This window comes from Salmo trutta, chromosome 32 (genome assembly GCF_901001165.1).
Source record: "Salmo trutta chromosome 32, fSalTru1.1, whole genome shotgun sequence".
Classification (NCBI taxonomy): Eukaryota; Metazoa; Chordata; class Actinopteri; order Salmoniformes; family Salmonidae; genus Salmo; species Salmo trutta.
Window position 1 is genome coordinate 14,871,884 of NC_042988.1, and position 24,972 is coordinate 14,896,855.

At 42.3% G+C, this 24,972-nt stretch overlaps 1 protein-coding gene across 1 annotated transcript in view; it reads right to left on the reverse strand.

Annotated features, from left to right (window-relative positions):
* LOC115171184 (heparan sulfate glucosamine 3-O-sulfotransferase 4) overlaps positions 1-21,014 on the reverse strand; it is a 91,747-nt gene extending 70,733 nt beyond the window's left edge. Inside the window, exon 1 of the mRNA XM_029727760.1 lies at positions 19,904-21,014. Within this exon, the coding sequence (XP_029583620.1) occupies positions 19,904-20,517 (614 nt within the window). The 5' untranslated portion in view covers positions 20,518-21,014. The remainder of the gene's footprint in view (positions 1-19,903) is intronic.
* Positions 21,015-24,972: the final 3,958 nt, after the last annotated feature.

Below are 24,972 nucleotides of genomic sequence, written 5' to 3' on the forward strand. Positions count from 1 at the left end.
GCTGATGCTAACCATGATCTGCTCTCCAGTCCAGACCTTCATAGTGGATACAGGAAGAATGTAATGACTTCAGGTCTGTTGTCATTTGAAGGGCGAAATGACTTCTGAAAGCTAAGTATCGTACTGTCACGCTATCTCCAATATCTTATCTGAAAGTGGAACACAATGCTTTTCCCAAGATATGCACACAGCTGAATGTTAATAGCATAACACGTAATGCTTTGAAGCTAGCTATTTCCATTTCCACAGCATAAAGACATGGTGAAATTGAATCATAATGGACAGGCAAAACCAGCCAAGGAACGGCAACATACCCTAGAGTGTATTTTCTTTCTCTAAACCATGTGTTTCTTTATTCCTTTATGTTCTTGAATCAGAGGCCCTCTGAGGAGAAGACAAAGAGGACTTACTATATTCAGTACAATGTAGGCCATGCGCCTTCAAGTAAGGGTCAGGCCCCACAGTGGATAGATACTATGGTCATGCTCTGGAAGATAATCAGAGTACCCACCAAACCCACAGAGAACAGCTTGGCCTTGTTATACATTGTTAAAGACACTCAGTAATAAAACAAACAAAACCATGTAAAAAGTCACAATTACATTAGGATGTTAGGTAACAACTATTTTTCAGAGTATTTCAATTTTTTGATACTTCTCGTCTGTGCAGATGGAAAATGACGCTTCAGTTATTGTTTCATTTTTATTTACTGTGTAGTAGAAGTGTATTTAACAATTCCAAGAGTTATGCAATTTATTGTTAAACAATAAAGCACAGCAATCTTTGTATTGTTTCAAGTTGAATTATATCACCAAAACAGCAGTGAACCATAAAATCAAAAGAGCTTGATTAAATTAAATGTAACATTGTCCTGTAAAGTCCACAGTAATACATTTAAGTATAATCATCTATTTCTAGCCAGCCTGATTTTAAAGAGCGACGCAACTATCTCCTAGTTGACAGGGAACGGTCAGAGCAGACTGACTGGGGGCTATCAGAAATGATGCAGCCGACTGACAGATTTCAACATACCAATGGTGAACCAGGAAGTCAGGCAGGGAATATAAACATCTCTCATTACCATACTAAGAGTGTGTGTTAGGACCTAGACTAAGCAACTGCCACAGACCAGAGCAAGGTGGGCGCCCAAGGTCAGAGTCAAAGCCTGATCTTCCACACTGAATCTAAATCAATCTAATGAGACAATATTAGACAATGACATTTTTTAATGAGCAGAGTCATGATCACCCTTAAAACGGTAGCAATCAAACAAGGATGACATGCTACTTGCCCTGCGCTCTGCAGATCCATCCCTGAGCGGAGAAGTTTCCAGTAGAGTAGGCTTTACAACTGGGACTGATAAATTAATAAGCCACACTCATATAAAGTTTATAGCCATGGCTGCGCCTTGTTTTCCACCGGTAGTCAGAGATTTTAGTGCTGGTGAGTTGTGTGTGACGTGGCATCAGCTTCTCCGTCCAATACGAGTGTGAGTGAGCATTCACAGTATAGAATTAAACCATAGTAAAGGACCTAGTAAACCATACATACACGTTGTGCCGTTATCATGACTCCCCAATCCGTTGGCAGTGTTCTACACACAGAGACCAACACAGTCTGATACTGTGACACTTGAGATGTGTAATGTCTCTAAGGAAAACTTTTTTTTTGCATGTGTGTTCTGGACGTTCAGTGCAATTCCCCTTCAGTGGACATGTTGTCATGACGGCCTGTCAGTTTGAGGAATGGCTCGCCATTGTCATGCCGATGGGCAGTGGGAATTGGTTGCACAGCTGGAGTTATGTTAAGCATAAAGCGAAGTGACAGAAATGCTAATCAAGTATCAAAACTGACACTGCATTCCCATCGGTGCACATCAGACTTTCAATGATTTATTAGCCAAAGTGAAAGTGTGTCAGTGTTGTGAGTGTCTCCTGGGTAAACCCAGCCCTCGCCAAGGTGCACCACTTAGCCACTCCCCCCATTCCCCCTCAAGCGTGGTCAGCACTCTCCACTGGGGCCGCTGATAGCACCGCTGAGGAGTAACTCTCTATATAGATGAGATGCACGCAATCTATCTACCTAACTCACTCCCTGTGTACTAAAGGGGCCACTATGAGAGTACAAGGAAGTAGAGGGTGTGTGCATGCCCACCTCAAATGTGTTCCACTGCTGAATAAGTCTTTTTGACCTCTTCTCTCCCCTGTCTCCCCTTCCATTGGCTGTCCCTGGATCTGAGAGGGGGAAAGAGAGCTGCAGCAGACCCCAATTATCTCAGCGTTATTCACAATCCCTCATTCACCTCCCCAATCACCGTCTACCCCTGCATTCATTTTAGTCAGGATATTCCTTTCGGAGCCTTGGGGATCCGGAGGTGGAGAGGTTAAACACTGCACAGCTCAACTGAATTTGGCATTAGAACTGAGGGGATGAAACTTAAAAGACAGCTGGCTCTGCTTTTCCCATACTGAATATGATTTCCATCATGGACCGAGTGAGAAAGGTGTCTGTTTTCTGTGTCTCCATTCTGTTGTTGCCAATTAATACTGAGCTTCTTTGTGATGATTCTGGAACGAGGCCTGGTTTGACGCATAAATAATGCTACTGTGCATAATTTAGATTGGGTGTTAAAAAAAGAAAGGAAACATGAGATCCTTTTACTCTCCTGGTTGCCTCAAAATTCCTTGCTGTTGACTATAAAGCCCAATTCTAAATAATGAGATCACTTATCATTGAGCAGCTGAGGACAGTTTATTGGTATATTGTTATGCTAGCACAATACCGAACACTGCAAACCGTATTTAAGGATTTGCATGAAGTGCAATTCTTAATACCCTCATATTTCATCCTTTAGCATCCATCAACCAAATGTATGCCTAAATATGTAACAGATATAATGACTTTGGCTTCCCCCATATGCATTAAAGAATATTCACACATAGTGATAAATATTGGAACAGCTGGTTTCTGCATAATTCATATGTCTTAACATCTGAGAGAATGGCCGCCCCCGCCAAACCGTTTTATTGGTTCCCCCGCAAATCAAGACCAAGTCCCTGCTGCCAAGTTTTGCAGCCATAGTGGGCATGTTCATTTTTAATAGCAAGGGGAGAGAAATAGAATTCATAATGATGTTGGTTATTTAGTGGGGCAGACCAACATGTTGCCTTTTTCCTTGAGCAAAGTATGAATCATCACAGCCTTTCCACATTGAAAATATTCTCATTCAACACAAACAAAAACACACAGACAGACTGACACAAAACATAATGCATGCACACAAGCACTGACCCGCATGCACACACAACCCCCCCCCCCCCCCCACCCACCCACCCACACACACACACACAACCCCACACTGAATTCTCCAAGGACTATTTTTTGTTGAGTCCGCCACTACCTTTGATGTTGATCACCATTAAAAAGGCTGCTTTGTTTATGTGTGTAATTAATACCAAGTCTTTGATTACTGACATTTTTAGAACATAAGAGAAAATTGATATTCCACTCCTTGTGAAGTTCTCTTTCTCCACAACATAATCAAGTGATACAGGGATCGGCAAAATCTCTACCTTTCAATCGCACACAATACTGTCCTCCCTCGCTCCTGCTCTTTTGTGACAAGAGGTCCATACTGTTGAAATAGTCATGGTCTCACGTGAGTAAGGTGAATGCTTTTCTGTGTTATGGACAGTGTGAACCATTGTTGCATGAGAGTAGCCCCGGGCAGTTTATTCTTCATAAGGAAAGGGAAGGTGAGAATGCAGTGGGAGATTGGTGTGTGAACAATATGGAGAAGAGTATAAGAAGAGGACTGTGCATTTCCAAGGCAAGTTTTGTAATTGGCAGAAACACTGTAAATCACAAGCTCTAACAGAGAGCTTGCTGAAAGGTTTTTACTCCCTAGAGTATCTGTTGCTCAAATATGCTACCTGCCCTGTCTAAATACAGACATCTGCCTCAGAGACTGAGCATTACTGGAGCTCTTTCTGCCTAAAAATCCCAACCGTCCTGGGTTTATACACCACAACATGATTCATTTACAATCACCGGCCAGTTGGTTTCATAGATTTTATAAAACTCTAAGTACATGGCTCTAACCCATAATGAAGGCCTTTAAAGATAAGCTACAGAAGGGTTAACAGTTATGTAGCTTTGCCATGTCTCTCTAAATGATTGTTGGCAAGTGTGGTGGCCAATTCCCAATAACTATTAAAAAAAAGGGTTTCTGGGTAATTTTTTCAAAGCAGCTGTGCTCGTGTAACATCTACAGGGAAGGTTGGTTATGAAAGGCCTCTGAGAAACGCTTCAAAAACAGTCACGCCTTTACAGTAAATGCACCTTAGGATCAGAGCAGGCTGGATGGAGGAGCTATAGGAGGACGGGCTCATTGCAAGCTGGATGGAGGAGCTATAGGAGGACGGGCTCATTGTAATTTTTTTTTTTTTTACATTTTAGCAGACGCTCTTATCCAGAGCGACTTACAGTAGTGAATGCATACATTTCATAATTTTTTCCCCCCCCGTAGTGATCCCCCGAGGGAATCAAACCCACAACCCTGGCGTTGCAAAGACCATGCTCTACCAACTGAGCCACACGGGACTGGAATGGAATAAATGGAACGGTATTAAACACATCAAACATATGGAAACCACGTTTGACTTTGTTCCATTTATCCTAGGAAACATAGTTGATGATTCTCAAATGCTGTAGTCATGTCAATAAAAATATTGAATAACGAAGGCTCTGATAAATACACCCTTGTGCTATATTTACAGCGGGAAATATAAGTAAAATGTTTAACATTGTGTAAGGAACTCATTTTACCACTATTGTTGAAAATGATGTTGTGCAGTGCTCCTTAGAAATGCAAAAGGGCTTTGACTGCAGTGGCACCTGAATGAAATGTGCTTGTTGGATCTAGTTGATTATTGAGGGCTACATCAAGATAAACACATGCTGACTAGAATAATAATTATCCTGTCTGACCAAATACGCATCATTTGATGAAAATAAATCTTCAGTCATACTGCTGCAAAGCTGAGATGTGATTGGAAGGAAAGGGCTGTCTGAGAAAAGGTTACTTCCAATTTACAAGCTTCGTTTTCCTGTATGGTTGTGACGGCTTCATACACTACCGGTCAAAAGTTTTAGAACACCTACTCATTCAAGGGTTTTTCTTTATTTGTACTATTTTCTACATTGTAGAATAATAGTGAATACATATAAACTATGAAATAACACATATGGAATCATGTAGTAACCAAAAAAGTGTTAAACAAATCAAAATATATATTTGATTCTTCAAAGTAGCCACCCTTTGCCTTGATGACAGCTTTGCACACTCTTGGCATTCTCTCAACCAGCTTCACCTGGAATGCTTTTAAAACATTCTTGAAGGAGTTCCCACATATGCAGAGCACTTGTTGGCTGCTTTTCGTTCCCGCTGCGGTCCGACTCATTCCAAACCATCTGAATTTGGTTGAGGTCGGACTATTGTGGAGGCCAGGTCATCTCATGCAGCACTTCATCACTCTCCTTCTTGGTAAAATAGCCCTTACACAGCCTGGAGGTGTGTTGGGTTATTGTCCTGTCGAAAAACAAATGATAGTCCCACTAAGCGCAAACCAGATGGGATAGCGTATCGCTGCAGAATGTTGTGGTAGACAGGCTGGTTAAGTGTGCCTTGAATTCTAAATAAATCACAGACAGTGTCAAAAGCAAAGCACCTACACCACAACACTTCCTCCTCCATGCTTTACGGTGCAAAATACATATGCAGAGATCATCCATTCACACACACCCCATCTCAGAAAGACAAGGTGATTGGAACCAAAAATGTCTAATTTGGGCTTTCCACTGGTCTAATGTCCATTGCTCGTGTTTCTTGGCCCAAGCAAGTCTCTTCTTATTATTGGTGTCCTTTAGTAGTGGTTTCTTTGCAGCAATTTGACCATGAAGGCCTGATTCACACAGACTCCTCTGAACAGTTGATGTTGAGATGTGTCTGTTAATTGAACTCTGTGAAGCATTTATTTGAGCTGCAATTTCTGAGGCTGGCAACTCTAATGAACTTGTCCTCCGCTGCAGAGGTAACTGTGGGTCTTCCATTCCTGTGGCGGTCCTCATGAGAGCCAGTTTCACCATAGCGGTTGATGGTTTTTGTGACTCCACTTGAAGAAACTTTCAAAGTTCTTGACTGACCTTCATGTGTTAAAGTAATACTGGACTGTTGTTTCTCTTTGTCAACTGCATTTATCTTCAGCAAACTTAACATGTGTAAATATTTGTATGAACATAACAAGATTCAACAACTGAGACATAAACTGAACAAGTTCCACAGACATGGAATAATGTGTCCCTGAATAAAGGGGGGGGGGGGTCAAAATCCAAAGTAAAAGTCAGCATCTGGTGTGGCCACCAGCTGCATTAAGTACTGCAGTGCATCTCCTCCTCATGAACTGCACCAGATTTGCCAGTTCTTGCTGTGAGATGTTACCCCACTCTTCCACCAAGGCATCTGCAAGTTCCCAGACATTTCTGGGGGGAATGGCCCTAGCCCTCACCCTCCAATCCAACAGGTCCCAGACATGCTCAATGGGATTGCGATCCGGGCTCTTCGCTGGCCATGGCAGAACACTGACATTCCTGTCTTGCAGGAAATCACACACAGAATGAGCAGTATGGCTGGTGGCATTGTCATGCTGGAGGGTCATGTCAGGATGAGCCTACAGGAAGGGTGTCACATGAGGGAGGAGGATGTCTTCCCTGTAACACACAGCGTTGAGATTGCCTCCAATGACAACAAGCTCAGTCCGATGATGCTGTGACACACCGCCCCAGACCATGACGGACCTTCCACCTCCAAATCAATCCCGCTCCAGAGTACAGGCCTCGGTGTAACGCTCATTCCTTCGACGATAAACGCGAATCCGACCATCACCCCTGGTGAGACAAAACCGCGACACGTCAGTGAAGCACACTTTTTGCCAGTCCTGTCTGGTCCAGCGACGGTGGATTTGTGCCCATAGGCAACGTTGTTGCGAGTGATGTCTGGTGAGGACCTGCCTTACAACAGGCCTACAAGCCCTCAGTCCAGCCTCTCTCAGCCTATTGTGGACATTCTGAGCACTGAAGGAGGGATTGTGCGTTCCTGGTGTAACTCGGGCAGTTGTTGTTGCCATCCTGTACTTATCCCACAGGTTTGATGTTCGGATGTACCGATCCTGTGCAGGTGTTGTTACACGTGGTCTGCCACTGCGAGGACGATCAGCTGTACGTCCTGTCTCCCTGTAGCGCTGTCTTAGGCGTCTCAAAGTACAGACATTGCAATTTATTGCCCTGGCCACATCTGCAGTCCTCATGCCTCCTTGCAGCATGCCTAAGGCACGTTCACGCGGATGAGCAGGAACCCTGGGCATCTTTCTTTTGGTGTTTTTCAGAGTCAGTAGAAAGGCCTTTTTAGTGTCCTAAGTTTTCATAACTGTGACCATAATTGCCTACCGTCTGTAAGCTGTTATTGTCTTAATGATCGTTCCACAGGTGCATGTTAATTAATTGTTTATGCATTAATTGTTGTCATTAATTGTTTAAGCATGGGAAACAGTGTTTAAACCCTTTACAATGAAGATCTGTGAAGATATTGGGATTTTTATGAATTATCTTTGAAAGACAGGGTCCTGTTTCTTTTTTTGCCTAGTTTACATGATTCCATATGTGTTTTATCATAGTTTAGATGGCTTCACTGTTAGTTTACAATGTAGAAAATAGTAGAAATAAAGAAAAAACCTTGAATGAGTAGGTGCTGTGAAAAGTCCTGTAGTCCTGTGAAAAGCAGGTCAGGATTAACAGGCTTTACTACAAGCCTTTATGAGGTCTCTGAAGAAGTTGATGAGTGACTCTGCACATGACTCTACATACAGTACACATCTTGCACAGACATACCATAAGGATCAGAGGATATGTGAAGGAACACTAGCTAAGCTATCCTACTGGGAATAATACATTTAATTAGTGTTCACACAGTCCATGTTTTGGAGAGAGAGGGAAAAAAAACCTGGCTAGTCTTTTCTAGAGATATCCTTCTTCCCCATAATAAATCTGTCCACGTCTCCCATCCAAACAGCTCCAATATGCCAGGGAGAGAATTTACAGTGCATCTCTGATTTGTTTGCTGCTATTAATGGGGCAGTGAGGAAGGAAGTGGTCTGTGGCTGCCAGCGCAATATCTGACCTCTGAGAGTGCATTAAATCAAGCTATTAGGGGCCGTTGCAATAAAGAGGACAGCCAAGGAAGGCAGAGTACTCTCTCCAAAACAAACATGCCCCAGCCAGACACAACACGAGGCTGGGATCACAACCTCAGGCTGGGCTGATATGGTTTTATAGGGGGTGCCTTGGTGACAGTCAGTCAATTCAGTGGGTTGTCAGTTCTGGTCGGGTGCAAGCCAGATAGATGAACCAGCACAGCGGTCAGCATTGTAGAATGTTAAGAAATGCGTGGTTGATGCTGGGGCCAGGAGTTTTCTGTTCCTATTGAAGCCCAACTGGAACATGTTTCTGTATTAAAACATTTACTTTCCTAATAATAAAGAAATACATCATCATTGACAATTATTTTCATCTAGGAGTGGGTGAAGATGACTATTTGGTGGATCTTACACTTTGCCGCATGCACAGGTCGACAGGCCTGACTGCATTTTAAATAATAGTGTCTGTGCCATAGGAGGAAATAAATTACATTAATTATCACACCAGGACTGCTCTGGTGAGTTTCACAAATTGACAGACCATGTGGTGGACTTTGCTGTGTCTTTCAGACTCAGATAATGGACAAGTCTGATAGAAAAAGGCCCTTGACTTGTGAAACAAAAGGAACTAAAATCGGGGAATGCCAGGGCCATGTCTGGCTCTGTGGGGCACCATTTATTTGAGTTGGGGGGCATGCCCTTTCAATGTCAAGGCTTGTCTGAACACTATACTGTTTTTCACTGATATTCATGACCATATTCCTGTATTACTAGGGCTAGTGTTTGAATTTTGCCTTTCTAAAGACGCTGTCGCAATATGAAAACGTTACATTACCTACCTTCTCTTTTCCTGTTCAAACCTGTGAGGATATGGGGAGCATATCATTTTGACTTCCACTGCAATAACCTAAACTCAACCTACACTTCAGCTGCAGTCTGACGGTGGCATGAGTGGACTGGTTTATGATAACCTGGATTTAAAGGGCCAATCCAGTCGTTTTTATCTCAATATTAAATAATTTCTGGGTAAATATTAAGTACCTTACTGCGATTGTTTAAATGAAAATGGTCAAAAATAAATAATTTCGCAAGCAAGAATTTTGCTAGGACTGTCTGGGAGTGGTTTGAGTGAGGGGGAAAGGGAGAGCAAGAAGCAGCATCCAGTATTTCAACCATATCTAAGGCGATTTTAGCAAAAAGTTCAGATATTTACAAATAAACTGGTGCACTCAGTCAAGCAAAGACATCTATGATTCAATTGTGAATGGCGTTTACGGTGTAATTATTGTTTATCAGAATGTGAACAACTCATCAAAAGACTATGGGCAAATCACCTGTCAGAACAATTTAGAGACACGGTGTGGCTAATCTCAGTGCGAAGGCTCCCGGTGCGAGCAGTAGTCCAATGGAGCTGTTACATTAAAACAAAAAAAATGCCCAATGCCATCATGCACTGATGATGAAACAGTTGAATGCGGGTAACTAGAATGTAGTAGAATGAAGACAATTGGGGAACTAATGCAGTTATCATTCAAGTTGAACCAAATGCAATACTGTATGAAAAATTCATGGAACATTTAATGAGATCTACAAAGACCTTTTCCGCTTCACAATATTTATAATAAAGCGCACAAAAAAACTACAAAACAAGAGATGATGCAAACAACTGTCTAGATCTCATGAAAGGGAAAATAATCAGTTGTAAATTCAAGACTGATCTTTAAAAAAAAAAATCTGAGTGGGTAGGGGGTGGAAAACTGAAAAGGTTTGGAACTATCTTTATTTTAGTTATTTTATCTAATTTACCGCCTTGTGATTTCATCAGACTAGAGGTCGACCGACTATGATTTTCAACGCCGATACCGATTATTGGAGGACCAAAAAAAGCCGATACGGCCGATTTTTATATATATATATATATTTGTAATAATGACAAATACAACAATACTGAATGAACAATAAACACTTTTATTTTAACTTAATATAATACATTCTAGGATCTCTGAGGAATACATATGGATGTGATTTGACTGGTTGAAACAACGTTTAGGGTTAGATTTTCACACATTCCTTTCTTTGTAAATTGAACGAGTGGAAATACAAAATCGATCGTGCATGCTATATGGACCTTTTTAGGATATGAAAAAGGATTTTATCTAACAAAACGACACTTCAGGTTATCTCTGGGACCGTTTGGATGACAAATCAGAGCAAGATTTCAGAATGTAAGTACACATTTCACCTACAGAGGTGAATTTATCAAACCTATCGCAGTGAAAAAAGTGTTTTGTTGTTAGGAGCTCTCCTCAAACAATAGCATGGCATTTTTCGCAGTAATAGCTGCTGTAAATTGGGCAGTGCAGTTATATTAACAAGAATTTAAGCTTTGAGCCAATATAAGACACTTATATGTAACGACATTTGTTTTTTCTCTAAAATCTGCGATCGTGACACAAGGCGCTGCATGCTTTACAACTGTCCCGTTGACGGAACGCCTGTCCCTATTAAAGGGCATTATCATAATTTTCACCATTTCACAATTACAACCTCATAGTGTGGAAATGTATATAAAACATAAGAAAATCACACTTTTGACTGCACTGGCCTTTAAGAGTGTTAGTCTCTTCATCTATGGGTGGTGCCGTGGAATGTCTAGCGCCTTTTTGGTTTGGCTTTGGACATTCACTCGTCTCGAACACACAACAACACACACCCCTCTCACAGCTTTAGGGTTAGCCCAACAGACAGGTGAGAGGGAGAGTGATCATATTACACCTGGGGTAGCCTATAAGAGAAAATGCCTCAGTCCTAAAAATGTACTTCAATAACATCCACTAGAATGCAGAACGACCCATCAAGCAGCCAATGGCTGACTGAGTGAACTAACCAAACACAGATCCTTTGTTTTGATCGGATTCCGCCGTGAGCAACCATCAGTGGTTTGTAGGCAGCTTTCAGTGTTTTACACTGTCTTGCCACCACAAACCAAAAATCTATTGAAAGGAAAAACATCAAATGGGTATGTTTGTGCAGATCCATCTGTGTGGAGGGAAGGAGCCAGCTAAGTGAGTCCCAACTATTAAATAGCATGAAGAAACACATGCAACATTAGTAGCAAGGCAAATTAAACTATCTGTTATTAAACACAAGGAGTAAAATTCCTTCCTCTGGCATCGCACTGTTGGTTAACTAATTATTATGCCACATTAATTTTGAAACCCTGAAGCGTTTGTTGAGTTTACCCAAGGTGCAGTGAGTACGTGTTTAGCCCTGTAAAAAGTGGGTTTATTACAAAACAGATCCAACAGCGAGTGATTCAGCGTGAGGCCGAGACAACGCAGAGCCAGAGGCTGCTGGGATTGCTTCATTTATATTCCACTGATTGCATCAGAAAATTGTGAGACTGTTAATTGGAGACAATGTGGCCAGAAACAGATACGGAGAGACATGTGACTACAACAATGGCATCAAAGATAATATTTAGCTGAAAGCCTGTGTTAATGATGACAGCAACAAACCTACCAAGTTGTTCTACAGAATTATATACCTTTAATCATTAGGGAAATACTAGCCCTCACAACTATCCCCTCAAATGAACTTCAGTCGTGTTAGATATGCCCAATTGACCTTCCGTTGGTACGTCAACGTTTCGAATCCAGAAGCAATTGTTATTGCAAATGCTCCCTTGCATCCATCTGAAGACATGTTGACAAAGCCTTCATTTATGACCGATTCCCCAGCCCAGCGAGCATGGCCCCAGCGTGACGTTGATTAGGTGGCTTGTACGAAATAAGCTTGAGAGGCCCATTTCACCGCAAACCTGTATTCATTTAGTTCTGCAGATTTATACTGGCCTGCTATCTCGGCAAGAAAATCCAGCATGACATGAGAGTGAAATTTGCCCTTTTGAAAAGAGGGTTAATCTTTCTTTCTTTCCCACTGAAACCTCAATCTCACTGTGGCCAGCATGCCTCCAATGATCTGGGGGCCACAGCCAGTAAATTAAATTAAATAAACCCATTAGTTACAGCACTGTTACATTCTCACCTCTGCCCAGATGCGCTTTCATGGTAAGTTGTCCCATCATAAAAAAGAAACAAGGGACTCGGTATAGGATTGTGATGCCAAAGTCACCTTGACTCCAAAGACAGGGTGGTCTGTCCTCATTGTTCATCACAAAGATCAATTAAAATAGCCTGTTTTGCAATACAGCACGAGCCCAATATGTTCCGCAGGTGTCTGAAGGTAAATGTATGCTTATTTAAAAATCAATTCATACTTAACATTCTCCCTCCTCGAGTCGTGCAGATGTGAAACAAACTGGAGGTCGATGGGAGTGGAAGGCGACCGTGAGCAGAGTCATCCCAGGCATACTGAAAATGAATGGGATGAATAACCAAGTGTAGCTCACATATCTAAAGATAAACCTCAGACAAAAAGAGAGTCTAATCCTGCTATAGCCGTGGGTATGGGTTGGCATGTTTTCACTCCTATCTTTTCTTCCTGCTCCAAAACATATCTTGTGAATATACTGTAACTACAGTTTGACATCTATCTTTTTTTGGAACGATACAAAGCTTCATAGCTAAATCCGGACATTCACCAGAAAAACAAGACCATGGGGAAACGTGATTGTACCTGTGATGTCTGACTGTGTACCCCTTTGTACTTACCCCCATACATGAAGGATTATGGGATATGTAACTTTTCTTTTAAACACACAAGCATCTTTAACATGATTTCACTGAAACACATTTCCTCGTGTGTCGCCCTGCACAGGTGTGTGTGTGTGGCTGAGCATGTTAAAGGCATAAAGAAAAACTATCAGCCACATTAGCTAAGAGTTGGCTTCACATGTTTGGAAGGAGCTAATGGCCCCATTAAAAAAGGAAGAGTACGTTAACTTGCAACTAAATCTCTAATGCCAATAATCCAAATTATCCAGGAAAAACAATCACCTTCTTATACACCAATGAATAATTAGCATAATCCCTAAAAGCATCCTTTTGCATTTCAGCAGTTTAGTCCAAGTCTCAACGGAGCTTGGCATAATGCCACAATCTCTATATAAAAATCACTTCCACCAGCCTATACAGAGAATAGAGGACATAATTATCATGGTGGAGGTCTGATTAATAAAGTATTCTTGATACAGATGGTTGAAATTCGAAAACCAAAATACTTATAAAAGGGTTTCAATAAACACAACTCCCAATGAAGATTTCCTACTTGAAAAGCCCAATCAACACAGAAAGGGAAAGGGGGATACCTAGTCAGTTGTACAACTGAATGCATTCAACTGAAATGTGTCTTCCGCATTTAACCCAGCCCCTCTGAATCAGAATACCATCTCACTGTAAGGACTGTGTTATGCGTAGTTTACATGTCTAATACTCAGCTCTTTCATTGTTTCACACTGTGCTAAAATATTCTAGCGGAATACCCCATGGTGATTTCAGGCAAAGAAAGAGCATGAATAAATAAACAACTTAAAGCGACGAGAAACTTCAAAGGCAATGGGACAATCGCAGCAAACAAGCTCCTGGAAGCCAATGAGTTTCTTTGTTTGTGACAGTGACTCAGGGGTGTAAACAGAGGAATTAACGCACACCTCCGGAGTCTCAGCACATCGCACTGCCATAATTGAATTAAGCCTGTCAATATTGTTGTGAGCTGTGGATGGCGTCAGTGGCGCGAGGTGCATGTGGGCTCACAGGACACCTGTATATTTCTATAGCTAGAACTGCCTTTTCATTCTGCTCTGTTCTTTGGCAAGTCCTTGAAAAAAAAGACAATTGCTTTCCATGTCATCCCAGACTATATCTCAAGGTAATTCCAACATCTTGATACAGCCAAGCTGATGTATTTCCTATGAATAAGCTCTGTGTGTAACATGTCATGGGCATGCAGGCGGAATAATGGTACTGGTGGAGCGTGGAGGGAGAAGTTATGATTTCCACTCTCCCCACATCCCTCAGCTTAACACACTCCTGGAGTACATGTCAGGTCACGGCCACATATTTGAAACATGCTCCCAACAGCCCTTGCGTGACGTCTTGGCTCCATGGCCAGCCCTGTCAGAGAGAACCCTGCTCTGACTGAACCAATGCATCAGCTTGCTTTTGGGTTTGTGTCATGAGACTGCATCACTCACAACCGATAAGGGACATGTATGCACAGCACCAAGTGCTCCAGGAGAGGCTAAAGGAAAATTGGAATCTTGACAAGTATGATTGACATGCTTATTTGTCCCAAAAGGAAGTCTTATTCAGAGAGATTTAAAGATGGCTGTAAAGCAGCATTCTTGCCGAATGGAATCATTGTTCCTTCTGACTAGAAGCACATCACGGCAATTCTGCGGCAAGTAAATAATCCCTGGGAGATAGGAATCCTTTCAAGCTTAAAATGACTTGTGCTTATACTTTATTTTTGGTCCAAAATAAATCAGTTAACAGGCGAGACTGGGGCTGTCATTTTCAGGCAATCCATCTATGACATGGAACTGAAATACGGGTCTAAGAATTCCCTGTTTTCCCATTGGCAATGGAATGGAGAAGAATGCAAGACAGAATTCCATCCAATTCTATTTTGACAGACACAAACCTAAAGGGAGGCTGAGCCTTGATGGCAACCATGCCCCAATGCCAATTCATTGTGTTGGCAAATTGAATCAGCAAATTAAATTCTAAGCTCAAGTAAAGTCAACTTTACTGGAATTGGAGAATGATCACTTTAGGTGTTTGGGTGTAGCTTTGTCCATGACACGGAATAGGAAATGAATGTCAAAGAGAGAGGGTAAGGTATTGCATGTGAATAGCAAGAAGGAGCTGGGGTAGAATGAAATTGTCTGCACTAACCCACTGCCAGAGTGATTTGTTCTCTCTCTAAGCCACAAAGGATGCAGCAATGTTACTTCTTTCATAATTCTAGTGTCACAATAGAAATAGACTAAGATAACCCCGCAAGGCTGACCCTAGAGTAACACAAAACAAATTGAATCCACATTCTCCCAACACAAAACACTGATTCCATTGCAGAAAAAAACAAACATTTTCCCAGGCAGTTCAATGCTGTGCGGATGGTGTTCATGACTAGACTTATTTTGATAATACCTGCTGATATGGTTGAACTGGAAAGATAAAGTGCCGTGAATTGTTCCCACAGTTTCGCTGTGGAGACACATCCACATAAGATAGCTATACACACACCTAAATATCTAGCTAGTAGACATTTAACTAGCTACCTTGTAACAGGTATCGTGCATGTGATTATACACAAGAGTAAATGGCTACACAAACCTGCCATTCATCGTTGTAGGAACTTGCTACAGAGTGAGTTACATTAGGCTATTTAAGTGTGATCCAATATCCATATTTATCCAGACTGACAGTAATTGGTGGTGCAGCAATCTGAAGGTTCTGATTATTCTCCATCATAAACTCATGTTGAACAGCCAGACAGAGACGACACAAAGGCTTTCTGGGGGGAAGGTGCCGTCTGTGTCATAGCGCTGTGCCATGTCTGCATCCAGTCAAAGGCGCTGGAACGGGAAATAAATATGTTTCTGTTGTGGACGCTGGTGGAATCTCTGGGCTCTGTGGTGCTTGGGAGTTTAATCAAGTGGAATAGGGGAGGGGGGATGTTGAGACCAACCTGACTGCAGCGGTCCACTCTCTTGACAGGCACTGGGGCATGCTGCTAATTAAAAAGTTTAATTCCACGACTGCCGCGTTGGCATCCCAGTACCCAGAGGTGCGTCCTTGCGAGCCTTGGCGCCATCTTATCAGGCACAGACAGATTCCGGCTTGCCGGGGAGGAGCGGAGGACGTGGAGGCGCTGTAGCAGCAGCAACACAGGCCCAGCTGGAAGATGGAGGGGATGGCATCCAGCCTACTGCTCAGGGATCTGGCCCACCTCCCTCCATCCCATCTCCCCGCTGACTGGAGTCACGGGCCCCTAGTCTGGTGGCAAGACTCAGGGAGCTGAGCCGTGGAGCGGCATGCTGAGGTGGGAGCGCAGGGGTAAACAAGGGATAAACACAGGATTTAGACTCTGATGCTACTCTCAGCAGTAGATCGCTGTCTCCGACACACACTTCCCGTCAGAGGGTCCTGTCTTACTACACTGAAGGGTGCGGATAAAGCTGGGGCTAGAATTCATGCTATTCTCCTGAGTCTCCCCGGGCCTGCAGCAGTGCAAAGACATGGTGATCTGACATGGTCTCTACACTACTAGCATTTCGTATTTACTGAAAAAGAAGAAGCAGTAAACTGGAAATTATTTCGTTAAGCTTTTTCCACCATTCAGTGGGAAACAGAGCCTCGATGAAAAAGTAGATAAAAGAATGAGAGCACTTCATTGCAAGGCCTTGGCAGAGCGTAGAGCCTGCACTGTGTGGGCTTCTGAGCTGTGTAGGTCCCCATTGATCAGAATGCATTACAACTCACACAAAGAGAGAAAGTCCTCGGTGATGGCAAGGCTGATTCTTTGGCATCTTTTTTAAAGGCCACCTCATATAAAAGCCAGCAGGCAGCAACCAAGACCTCCGCCTGAGGTGAAATAGCTTGAGGAAGGAGAGCACGTTCAGAACACCGTGCTGCACGTTATAAGCACCACTGTAAATTAACATTATTGTTTGTCACATTGTGCAACACAGGGCCATAGCCTTGCAAAGGTACAAAACAGCTCAAAAGATTTACAGTCACATTGCCTCAGCTTTTATCGCTTACAAGGCTTACAGAGTGTCATTCTCCCAACACAATGATAAGGGGCTCGGAAACCTCAGAGCCGCTTCAGAGCTATGCATCTCATTGACAACTCACATAATATGATCAGCATAGTAGTACAACCCAAATAATCTTCCTGGAAAATCAAGTGTAACACAAGCAATAGAGTTGTTCCTGAATACCAGCTCAATGAATCGCCTGTTGTTTTGCAGCACCTATTTAAACCCGAGATAGGCTTCCAGGCAACGGCGTGATTCTTCTAATGATGGTATAGCTATTGTGATCTGACACACAGAAAGAACGCCCTGCTGGTTAAAGACTATAGCTTCCCTTCAAAAGCGGTAAGGAGTTTAACAAGGCATAAGGTCCTCCCCGACAAGCCTTTTAAACATTGTGTTACTCGGGTAAAACAGATGTCACCAAGGTGCTGCATCATATTTCATGAACAAGAAGATTAACTTACTCCTTGTGAAATATATGCCCAGCGGACGGGGTACAACAAAAAAAAATTTCACTTGATATTTCTAGCAGATGAATTCTGTATGCGTAGCAGGATTCTGGAGCACCGTCTAGCTGTGGCAAGCACAGAATAGCTCTCTCAGTGCACACCTCTTCAGGCTGTGAATTTGTACTGGTTTCTTTTAAATCTTTTACAACGGTACCACATTCATCCTCTGCCAGAGTCAAACTCTCCAAGCCATCACAAAGTATGAAATGGGCCACCGCTGCACAACCAAATTGATTCAGTGCGTTTGACAACATTATTGGACTCAACCTCCTAAGCCAACGTTAAATTGTCGTGATCATGATTTCAGTCATAGGATTAGGCACACTGCCTACACAGTAGGCCTGCACACAGACGTGGTGTAGTATATTTTTCTAAACAGCAAAAATCCACATAAATGACATGCTTTGTCTGTGGCATCAGGACGTGGGCAGATCGCATAGTTCTGAGTGTAACCTTTTTTTCCCTTGTCACACTACAACACTGTTCACATTTGGCAGACAGAACAGCCACATTGCTATATCGTCCCCATGGGTGTAAAAAACACCACTACCCGATAGTTACATTTCTGCATACGTCATCCTGCGGTTAACATTACTCAGAGGACGAAACGTGGAAATAAATGTTAAGAGCGCTTAAGGGATTTGGTTGGCTCAGGGGCACTAAAACACACAAGCACACTTGTGTTATTTATGTAAGCCTGTCTTCTTGTCGTCTAATGAGCCTGACACCGAAAGCGTAATGAAACGGCTCACATTAACACGGGCTAAATGAACAGCCAACAGCCGAGGACAGAGGAGAACATATTTCCCATCCACACTGCAATGAGTTGAGGCCCCTGTGGTCCCTGTATACCAAAGCCCCAAGCCACTGTACTAGACTGGGTTCACAGGCACAGCACCTCATCCCTCTGGGCACAGGCATAGGGACTCTGTGTACTACTGGCTGGCTTCATTTTCATTCTCTGCTCACTGAGTCCATTTGAAATCCAGCATTCCCCTGGTTGGTCAGACCATCATCTTGCTAGATGCTGGCGCTTTATTGAGCGAGGGCCACTGTCAAACGGAGGGACGGAAGAACCCTCAAACAGACCGTGGTTCAATGCCATGATTGTTTATATTTTAATAAACAGAAGAAGAAAAAAATCACAAAGGAGGCAGTGACATGTGCAGTGTTGGAAAACAAAGAAAAACCATGACTGGGTGATGAACCTGACTGGGGGAATCTTTACCTTGAATGTATTGCATGTGAGAAGACATGGATGGCACAACACTCAGGATCAGTAGAGAAACATCTGGATTAGCCGATCAAAATGATGATCTCTCTACCCCCATGCAGTCATACAGCAAAAGCCTGGCAATATGGCTTTTAGATAGATGGACTTAAATAGGCCTTTAGCTACATGCATTTGGTTTCAGCTCTGTGTCAGATTAAATAGCTTTAAAATGACCACTTTTTCACAATTCCTCCAATATACACTGAATCAGATATGGATCTTGGTGAGCGCAGAATGTTTTCATTTTGTTATCAAGCTACCAGACGTTTTTTCTGCAATGGTGGACATTACAAAGCATTTGCTAAATAAACTCAATATTAGGAACTAGCTATTAACAGATGGGAATAAACAAGGAAATACATTTTGTCGAAATGAGGCAAGATTGTCTATATTTGTGACACTATCAGAACATGTGGTACAGTATGAATACTAACTCGACATCCCATCCCAAACCCAGAGTACACTGCTAAGGTACCAGGCCTGTTGCACAGGGACAGTTCTGAACACTGTAGAAAGGTAATACCACAACTGTAGGTAGGATCTGAATATTGTTCCAATGAATGCACTCGCATGAACACCTGAATAGTTTGGCTATTGCTGCATGCTATGTTCATATACATGCATACTATGATAAAACAGTGTATATTATTGTAAAACTAGGTTCACTGTACTTCAGAAGCAAGATAAAGGTGTACTGCATAAAGGCTACTTTGTTCCCTAGGTGTGGTTTCTAAGTGATATGAATATTTTAGTTTATCATCCAAATCAGTCTAGCTCTCATTTTGATGCAGTGGAATGGATAGAAACATTAGGCTACATGATAAACTGTTTTGTATCGTTGGATGTAAAACAAGTGGGGGATATTTTAAATAGACTAGAAACATATTTAAGCAGAATTACTTGGCAGGTATCCAATCTAATAGGTAGGCAATTTTTCATCAGAGTTGTTATTTTATTATGATTATAATGAATAATGGCATTGATAGTGGTATAGGCCTACTTATTATTAGTAGTATTATTACAGATAATCTAATGCATTTAAAATATGAACCAATCGAGGCTATCTACCAACACATGGTTTATGTTATGTGGGGTAATGAGACCTCTGAACCAGATAGGGTTATTAAGTGAGAGTGGATGCGCGCACCTGTACCAATCCAGCCCTTTCTCGTAGTTCCTGTCGAAGAAATGTGGCTCATTCCCAACGGCTCTGATATCGGGATGGACCCTCAAAGCTTCGAGCAGAGCCCTGGTACCTCCTTTCTTCACCCCAATTATAATGGCTTGGGGTAATTTTTTCACCCCATAATCCGAGGTGCAGTTCACCCTGAGTTCGTTGTCCGTGGTGCTGAATTCCTGGTGCTCCCTCTCCAGAGCGGGAGATTGATACACCGCGGCAGTTTTAGTCGGAGCCGCCTGATTCCGAACCCAATCCAATGTTCTTTGTTCGGTCTCCACATTATCTTTCACAGTGGAAATTGCAACCGCTTTCTCGGCGGCAGTCACCTCTATCAGCTCCTCGTCCAAATAGCCCTGAGGTGAAGTGGAATAAAGTTTCTCCCTTAATGTTACGAAAGTTGTCTCCTCCGTCACCAGCCTCCCTTGGTACACGTAATTCTCTTGCAAGGGGAACTGTAATGAGTTGTAACAGCTCATCAGGCTATAGAACAAGTAGGTGACAGAAAGGGAGAGGGTGAACATGAATAAAATTTTCCGGGGCACTTTAGAGGTAAAAACCGAAGTGCTGGACCAAAATGCCATCTCTGATAGCAGTGATCCTCTCAAAGAAGTGGCCAGACATGTTTCCACCCCAATACTTGCATGGACACTCAACAACAATAATCTGTCACTATCAACACAGCTCAATTTGAAAATGTGAGTAGCTGAACCACTCCAGCATATCCCCAATTCGCATGGTTATAAGGATACAGGAAATAGATCGTTAAAATTCCGAAAGAATATCGCGTCCCTTTTTTGAGTAGCCTATCGATTTCTTATTCCAACGCTGACAGCCAATGTCACCATTTATTGGACTGAATTTGCAGATTAGCAAGCCTGCGGTCTGGCGTCCTTCCAAATGAGCAGCCTGGTTTGAAATGTGCAGAATGTGATGGACGAAGTCTTGGCATTTTACGGAAAAAGAAAAAAGGGAACGCCAAAGTGTTTGAAGTAGTGTGCAAAGCACGTCTTCATCCCGACACACTGACGGTCAATTACAAGTCCGGTGGATCTTCCCAACAAGGGGGAAAAACTGCCACACATTGGTCCTCACTGCTAACTTTGTGCAGTAGAAAGTGAACAACCTTTGCATAAATATTAATTGACTGCGCTCTCTCAGTGGCCAGGAATGTTGCTTGCTGTCCTAATGCCTTCTGTTGATTGGTAGATACGATGTGCGCATCAACTGTGTGAGCTCGCCCGCACGGAAGCACTATTATATTAGTAGGAGCACCACAAGCTCAGTAGGTGAACACCCACTTTTCGCAATCGGTGCCAGAGTGTAGGAAACCCAATGAGACGTCAGATACGATAGCACTGAGATAGCACTGAGATAGCACTGAGATGGCACTGAGATAGCACTGAGATAGCACTGAGATGGCACTGAGATGGCACTGAGATGGCACTGAGATGGCATTGAGATGGCACTGAGATGGCACTGAGATGGCACTGAGATGGCATTGAGATGGCACTGAGATGGCATTGAGATGGCATTGAGATGGCACTGAGATGGCATTGGGAAGGCGGGATGACTATTCCTCCTCCTCTCCTTTTTCTATGCCTTATGATCAGCAAAGATATTGCTGGGTGAATGTAAGGGTGAGTAGGGAAAAGTAGAAAGCGGTGTATTGCCCTGCATGCACTTAAGAAGAAATCTTAAAGATAATTTGCCCAACTAATGTAGGCTACATCTGAACTGCCTCAAATTATTTACTGAATAAAATGTGTCATAATTATAATAATAGTAATTATTATTATTATTATTCTACGACTACTACTACTACTACTACTACTACTAAATAATTATTCTACAAGCAGCTCATGGCTGCTCCCTACTGGTGTTCTCTGGAATATTGCAATAGTTGTAACTGTGATCTTGGGAGATTTTACACAAGAAGGTAGGATGGATGGTTTGAGAATAGATCAATATTTTTTCGATGGAAATGATGTGTGATGAAAATCGTCGTTTCACTCCACCAATTCATATCAAAGAGGTTGTTGCTTCTCATGCATGCTGGTCTGATACAAAGGAGGGGCATATGACAGTGCTAGGGAGTGCATTGTAAGTGAGCTGGAACGGACACTAGGCTGTGTAGCCTTACTGAGGTATTTTGCATTGAAGATGCTTATGTAGGGAGAACCACATTTATTACACAAGGTGACAGTCAGTATTGTTCTCTGAATTGAAAAATGTTGACAAATTTGACTTATGCCCTTTTGGGAGGTAAAGTAAAAGATTCTAGATTGTGAGCCACTGAGATATGTCTCCTTTTATTAGAGAGTCTCATTCATCATACTCCTCAAACACACCAGAAATATCTGCACCACAGCAATGCCTGGACAACAATAAATGGAGGGCTCATCGCTCTCAAAGCAGAATGAAAGGGGTCATTTTACAGTATTAGCATCTGAAAGTATGAGAGAATGCTTATTTGGCCAAATTTCTCTTCCCATCACATCTCTAAGATCATGTAACCAGCAGTTTGGCAAATCAAACAGTGGCTGTACTGAGCAAGGAGGAATAAAGGTGAGAACAAAGATATTTTATTGCCAAAATGCAATAATCCTGGAGTAGTGAACAAAAAATCAAAGTGCAGCTCTTTTGCGTTAGACCTATGGCCTCCCACAGGACAGGAAATGCTGAACAATCCAATAGGACATCTCTTACACAGAGAAAGGCAGATAAATCACACCCTTCCTTTTTTCTTAGCAGCTGTGGTACATACTGTACAGCCACTTCAGCACACAGTATGTTTTGTTATAGTAAAGTTATGTAAAGGTAACTGCCAAAAATAATGGAAACACTTGAGTAAATGAGGGATACAAAGTATATTGAAAGCATGTGCTTCCACACAGGTGTGGTTCCTGAGTTAATTAAGCAATTAACATCCCATCATGTTTAGGGTCATGTATAAAAATGCTGGACTGGCCATTATTTTGGCTACTATTGCTATGCCCCCATAGGATTACAATGCCCCCATAGACAGGGTACGAGTTGCCACTGAATGGTTTGATGAGCATGAGCAGCACCTTAGACATCCTTCAACAAAACACCAAATTATGGAATTTATTGTGGAAGAATGGTGTCCCTCCAATAAAGTTCCAGACGTGTAAAATCTATGCCAAGGTGCATTAAAACTGTTCTCAATCAATCAATCAAATGTATTTATAAAGCCCTTCTTACATCAGCTAATGTCACAAAGTGCTGTACAGAAACCCAGCCTAAAACCCAAACAGCAAGCAATGCAGGTTTAGAAGCACGTTGGCTAGGAAAAACTCCCTAGAAGGCCGGAACCTAGGGAGAAACCTAGAAAGGAACCAGGCTAAGAGGGGTGGCCAGTCCTCTTCTTGCTGTGCCGGGTGGAGATTATAACAGAACGTGGCCAAGATGTTAAAATGTTCATAGATGACCAGCAAGGTCAGATAATAATAATCACAGTGGTTGTAGAGGGAGCAACAGGTCAGCACCTCAGGAGAAAATGTCAGTTGGCTTTTCATAGCCGATCATTCAGAATATCTCTACCGCACCTACTGTCTCTAGAGAGTTGAAAACAGCAGGTCTGGGACAAGGTATCATGTCCGGTGAACAGGTCAGGGTTCCATAGCCGCAAGCAGAACAGTTGAATCTGGAGCAGCAGCACGAACAGGTGGACTGGGGACAGCAAGGAGTCATCAGGCCAGGTAGTCCTGAGGCATGGTCCTATGGCTCAGGTCCTCTGAGAGAAAGAGAGAGAGAGAGAGAGAGAGAGAGAGAGAGAGAGAGAGAGAGAGAGAAAGAGAGAGAGAGAGAGAGAGAGAGAGAGAGAGAGAGAAAGAAAGAGAGAGTGAGAGAATTAGAGAGAGCATACTTAAATTCACACAGGACACCGGATAAGACAGGCAAAATACTCCAGATATGACAGACTGACCCTAGCCCCCCGACACAAACTATTGCAGCATAAATACTGGAGGCTGAGACAGGAGGGGTTCTGGCTTGTGGTGTCCCAATGCCCTATTGATACGCTTTATGTTGGTGTTTCCTTTATTTTGTCAGTTACCTGTATATCCACTGCCACTCAAGTACTGTATCAGGGATCCTGCAGTCCACACATACGAGACATTTGGTTGTCTAGAAGTTATAATAACTGTTGATATAATAATTGTTGATTGGTAATTGAAGGTTGGTAAGTTACAATTATATATAACAACTGGTTGATTACACCTAACTTGAGATAATCACTTTTGAATAATGCATGTATTGGCGTCAACAGGAAATGTGTATGAAAAGTTAGATAGCACTTTGGTACAGTGTGGGTTTTGGAATGTGGAGGTAGTTGGAGCTAGCCTAAGGGGATCACTATATCCAGGACTCATTGTCTCCTGGGTGCTTTTTCTTTTTCTGGAGGAAGACAGTCTGTCTCAGAATGAAGGTGTTTTTAGATTAGGGAGGGATTATTACAGTAAATCAATTTTGATTGCATTCTTCAAAATTGGCATAAAATGGAGTCCATGTTTCAAAATGAACAGTTCATTTTTAGTTCCTGTCTTACCAAATTATATCTATGCATTCATTAGAGAAAAAGACTTGCTGTAGAGGGTCGTAATCTCAACTCATCAATATGGCAAATCATTGTTTGAAGTTATTGTTATTGAAGTTATTGTTATGTGTTTACTAGAATTTAGATAATTTCCCAGCGATACAGGTGGTTTACATTAATTAACTCCCTGCATGTTTTAGCCTTACACTGACATAATGAGCTGATGTGTTGCACCACAAAAGCACTATATAGTTACACAGTCACAGATACAGTATGCAAAAGAAATGCAATGACAGCAGCCATGTCCAAGATCAAAGTCATGCTTCGCCTTTAAATCGTTTGAAATCAATCCATGATATAAATAATTAGCTAATGTCAGTAAACACAGTATTTATTGTAAACTATCACAAGAGGATGTCAGCACCGGGCTGTAGAGACATGCTGTCTGGCTAAGCGTCACTTCAGTGAGATGCTCAGAACA